Source organism: Octopus bimaculoides, chromosome 6 (assembly GCF_001194135.2).
Source record: "Octopus bimaculoides isolate UCB-OBI-ISO-001 chromosome 6, ASM119413v2, whole genome shotgun sequence".
Taxonomy (NCBI): domain Eukaryota; kingdom Metazoa; phylum Mollusca; class Cephalopoda; order Octopoda; family Octopodidae; genus Octopus; species Octopus bimaculoides.
The window spans coordinates 5,561,982-5,567,418 of record NC_068986.1 but is presented as its reverse complement, the minus strand read 5'-3'; the positions used below and the strand labels follow the sequence as shown (position 1 = coordinate 5,567,418).

Genomic DNA, 5,437 nt, shown 5'->3' with positions numbered 1-5,437 from the left:
CTAGTTGCACTCATGATTGCAAGATTGTGGTTTCAATTCCTGGACTGGGTGGTTCATTGTATTTTAGGAGAAAATACTTCATCTCATGTTCATGTTCCTCTCACATACCAACCACTCTATTCAGTTGTAATGTATCAGCGAGGTGGTGGTGTAGCCCTTTTTCATGGCTGCTGACAACAGGATTGCTTATCTTACAGGCGTCCAGCAAAGTGACCCTCTTACTCCACTCCTTTTTGTGTTGGCTGTCGACGATGTTGCCCAATCAATTTGTAGCCAGGTTGCAATTTTAAAAAAAAATCATTTAATTTGTAACAGAAAAATTCTATGCATTCCTTATTTTGTGCTATAAAAAAGTGGTTTGTTGTAACAATTATTGAATGAATTAACAAGAAATGGATTTTCTCTACATTATATTGCATTTGTTTAGTTCTGTCAATTCTGGGTAAAAATAAGAACACTTCTCGTGTTTACAGGAGATGTAGGTTTGCATCCCAGGGGCAGCCTTTTATCAAAAGATTTTTTTTAACCCAATATCGACATGCTATTGTTTATAGCTTTATTTGCTTCAATATTCACCATTCCAAAAAAGAATTATTTCTTGGTAAACAGACCTATGGCTCAAAGGCAATTCAACCATGATGATAATTTTTTATATTTTTCAAACAAATTGTATCTAGTATTACTTTAGTCAATTTAATAATAAAGGAACTCGTGCTGTTGACATGTGAAAGGAACTCGTGCTGTTGACATGTGAAAGGTACTCATGCTGGTGACAGGTAAATGGCACCCGTGCTGGTGACAGGTAAATGGCACCCGTGCTGGTGACAGGTAAATGGCACCCGTGCCGGTGACAGGTAAATGGAAACCCGTGCCGGTAACACATGGCAGGTGCTGGCGACACGTGGAATGCACTTGTGCCAGTGACACGTGGAAGGCACTTGTGCCAGTGACATATGGAAGGCACCAGTGCCGGTGACACGTAGAAGGCACCCAGTACACTCTATAAAGTGGTTGGCATTAGGAAGGGCATCCAGCCATAGAAGCCAAGTCCAAACAGACAACTGGAACCTGAAGCAGCTCTCCAGCCTTGCCAGTTCCTGTCAAGCCATCTAACTCCTGCAGAGAAAATGGATGTTAAATGATGATGATTGGTCAATGTGCCCTTTCCTTTTAAGATGGCAGGCATGATGTGAGAGAGATTTGGCTACTGTTTTCCTTTTTATCAGGTGGAATAACTGGGTTTTAGTCTTTCAATGATTTGTATATAATAAATGATTATGTCAAATATAAATATTTTTTTTTTCATAAGCCTAGCTAGTCAAATGAAAAAAAAAAAAAGAAATCTGAAATATGATTTTAATCTTATAATTTTAATATATATTTAATTCATTTTACAGAGCAGACATTGCTTTGATTGGCCTAGCCGTGATGGGTCAAAACCTTATTCTTAACATGAATGATAATGGCTATGTGGTGAGTATATTTTCACTAGATCTACTGAATATCCAGTTTTTTGAATAAATTGCATGAATTTTATCAAAGAATGTTTCATTACCCTGAAAATCTTAAGACAATTGTTTAAAAACACTTATACAATTTTTTTTTTCTTTTTTAGCTGAGGATGGGTTGGTGTTTATGTAAGTGGGTGGTGTTAAGACGTCTTAAGTTTGCATGTTGGTAGGTAGGGAGTTGGTTTCAGGATTTCTGTTCTGTTGAAGAAGTCATCATCATCGTTTAACGTCCGCTTTCCATGCTAGCATGGGTTGGACGATTTGACTGAGGATGGCTACACCAGGCTCCAATCTGATTTGGCAGAGTTTCTACAGCTGGATGCCTTTCCTAACGCCAACCACTCTGAGAGTGTAGTGGGTGCTTTTACGTGCCACCGGCATGAAGGCCAGTCAGGAGGTACTGGCAACGGCCATGCTCGAAATGGTGTATTTTACGTGCCACCTGCACAGGAGCCAGTCCAGCGGTACTGGCAATAGTTTAATAAAGCATCTGCAGGGTGGTTGGTGTTAGGAAGGGCATCCAGCTGTAAAAACCCTGCCAAAGCAGACACAATAGCCTAGGGTAGTTTTCTATTGGGCTGTCTCCTGTCAACTATCTTACCCATGCATACATAGAAGATGGATGTTAAACAATGATGAGGGATGAGAGCAGTAGGAGTAGTGTCAAGAACAGAGATGTTTTAATTTGGTCATATCCAGCCCAAATATTCTACCTGGTTTATGTTCAAACTAACCAGATCCCACCTCTCACACTTACCCTACAAAGTCATTTTGAAAATATGCAATCACATCATTGAAATCTCAACATTACAGGATGATAAATGATTAGTTGAAAACAATGAGAATAAATAAGCATTACATTTGACACAGTAATGTGAATGCTGAAGGGCTAAGGGTTTTTTGATGGGAATAAAAATACCTGACACGTTTACAGGAGACATGGGTTTGCATCTCACTGGCAGCCTTTGACTCTTTTTATCAAAAGAGTTTTTTAATCCAGTATTAGCATGCTCTTGTTTATAGCTTTCTCTGCTTCAAGATTTACCATTTCAAAAAAAGAAATTATTTTGTGTTCTTGATGTTTCTAAATTCTTGCAATGTCAACAATGCATGTGTGCGTGAATCGTGCACTTGTACACACACATGCACACAACCTTCCTTGTGCCATTGGATCAACAAATGACAACCTTGTGACTTCCATTCCAAGTACTCTACTTATGGATTTTCCTGGAAGCTATAAAGATGGTTTCATATTGCCTTCCTTCTGGCTATTTTTTACAAGACACTAGTGAATAAAACAGTATGCAGTGGTAAGTGAAGTACATTGTAGGTTAGGTGTGAGAGGCCAGATATGATCAGTTTGAAGATAAAACAAGTAGAATATTTGGATTGGATATGGCCAGTTTAAAAACTAAAGAGTTTATTAATTGAAGATAATCAGGTAGCTGGCTTTTTCATTGAGATAGCCTATGAGTAGCAGAAATTTAATACAACATCATATATAAAGGAAAAGGAACTCAATTGGAATTACTTTGATTTTCAGGAATGAATTCTCTAATGGATGTTCTGAGGAGTGGTTCTTACAGGCCTAAGTAGAATCATTTAGCAATAAGAGTATCAAATCTAAAAAATAAATAAAATGAAAATAGTCTTTGCTACATTATTTACATTTGATGGATATTTGTCCTCATCTTGTTTGTTGTTAACACGTTTCGGCTGATATACCCTCCAGCCTTCATCAGGTATCTTGGGAAAATTTTGAACCTGGGTTCTCATTTCTAGGGTATTTTTCAATGTTATTATTATTATAATTTATATTGTATTATATTATATTATATGGCATAGTGGTTAAGATTCCGAGTTCCATTCTGGGCAGTGACCTGAATAATAATAATAATAATAATAATAATAATAATAATGATATCGAAAAATACCTTAGGAATAAGAACCCGGGATCGAAATTTCCCCAAGACACCTGATGAAGGCTGGAGAGTATATCAGCCGAAACGTTGTGTTAACAACAAACAAGATGAGGACAAATATCCATCAAATGTAAATAATGTACATAATTCCTCATCTCTTAAATATAGAACTGTATAGTCTTTGCAAGTATAGCAGATGGGAAAGGGCTAAAATCATGATAGTAAAAATTCTTATATTTCCAACAATGAACTAGAAACTGTTTGTAAATGTTTATTGAAATTCTTGGAAGTAATGAGAAGAATAGTTGATATTAATTGTCATCACTTAATGTCTATTGTCCATGCTGGTATGGAAGCGCCTCAGTAAGGGAAATATAGCTATAGATTTGAGTTTTTTTATTAACCAAATATTTTATGCTTTTCTTTTATTATACTAGGTGTGTGCTTTTAACAGAACTGTATCAAAGGTTACTAATTTTTTGGAAAATGAAGCAAAAGGTACTAAAGTCATTGGTGCAACTTCACTTGAAGATATGGTGTCCAAATTAAAGAAACCTCGCCGAGTTATGATGTTGGTGAAAGCAGGCCAAGCTGTTGATGATTTTATTGATAAATTAGTAAGTTTTCAATCAGTGTATCATAACTTTGTTACTCTTAATTAAATTTTTATTAATTTCAATTAAATTTTATCTTTACTGGTTAAACATTTATAATAATTGTGTGTTGACAATTTGTTAGAAAAAAGTTCTTACTACAAGGTCCTGTTATCATAGAGCTAATCTTTGCTCTACTGATTCAGTAATTTTGTTCCTTTATTGGTTCATAATGTTTTTTCATTGTATATTAACTGCAATCTTTAAGTTCATTTTAAATAATGTAACGAATAATTAAGAATTTGAAAATTGCTTTAAAAATGTCTTTATTTAGCAAATTATTAAATTCAGTTTTGATTGTGTGTTAAATGCAATCAGATATTGTATAATAGGGAGAAGATGTTTCATACAAACACGTACCCTCTTGATGAAATTTCTTAATTACTTGTAGTAGATGAATATATATTCAAAGAAACTATTACTGCAGAATAAAAATAGAAATATCAGTTTAAGAAGAATTTTCATGATAGGATCTTTATGGTTGTTATGAAAGAATATATCATCATCATCATTATCGTTTAATGTCCACTTTCCATGCTGGCATAGGTTGGACAGTTTGACTGAGGACTGGCGAGCCAGATGGCTGCACTAATATATCAAAATTGCTAGAACCTTCATCATCATCATTTTCATATCCACAGGTGCAGGTATGGCTGTGTAAATAAGAAGTTTGCTTTCCAACCCTATGGTCTTGGGTTTAGTTCCACTGCTTGGCACCTCAGGCAAGAGTCTTCTATAATAGCCCTGGGCTCACCAAAGCCATGTGAGTGAATTTGGTAGATGAAAACTGGAAGAAGCCTGTCTTGTGTTTGTGTGTGTACTCTTGTCTTGACATCACATGAGAAGTGTAAATGAGTGTCGTTGTCATTTAAGCAATACTGTTTGTTTCTAGTCTTCCATCAAAAACATGTCTGATCTTGGGGGAATGTTACTTTGCTTGGAAACAAATGAAGGATGGTGAAAGGAAGGGCATCCAGCCATAGAAAATCCGCCTCAATAAATTCCATCCACGGAAAAGTGAATATTAAATGATGATTTTTTTTTTTTATGTTTACATGGATCAGATTCAGTTTGTTGAAGCAAATTTTCTACAGCCTGATTCTCTTCCTGTCACCAACTCTCACCTGTTTCCAAATCAAGTAAATATTTCTCCTGGACTTCTAAAAAGGATCGATACTCATTGCAGCTGGACATGTTTTCTCAGATCATAAACAAACAACACCACTTCTATGACAGTGACATTTGCTTACAATTAACATACAATGTCAAAACAAGAAGAAACACACAAACTCATTTGCTCTTATACACACGTGTGTGTGTGTGTGTGTGTGTGTGTATATATATATATATA

General features: G+C 35.6%; 1 protein-coding gene across 1 annotated transcript in view; it reads left to right on the top strand.

Annotated features, from left to right (window-relative positions):
• The window catches only part of LOC106876031 (6-phosphogluconate dehydrogenase, decarboxylating), a 39,424-nt gene that overhangs the window by 17,487 nt on the left and 16,500 nt on the right, over window positions 1-5,437 (top strand). Inside the window, exons 2-3 of the mRNA XM_052968408.1 lie at window positions 1,398-1,473; window positions 3,871-4,050. Coding sequence (XP_052824368.1) covers window positions 1,398-1,473; window positions 3,871-4,050 — 256 coding nt within the window. The remainder of the gene's footprint in view (window positions 1-1,397; window positions 1,474-3,870; window positions 4,051-5,437) is intronic.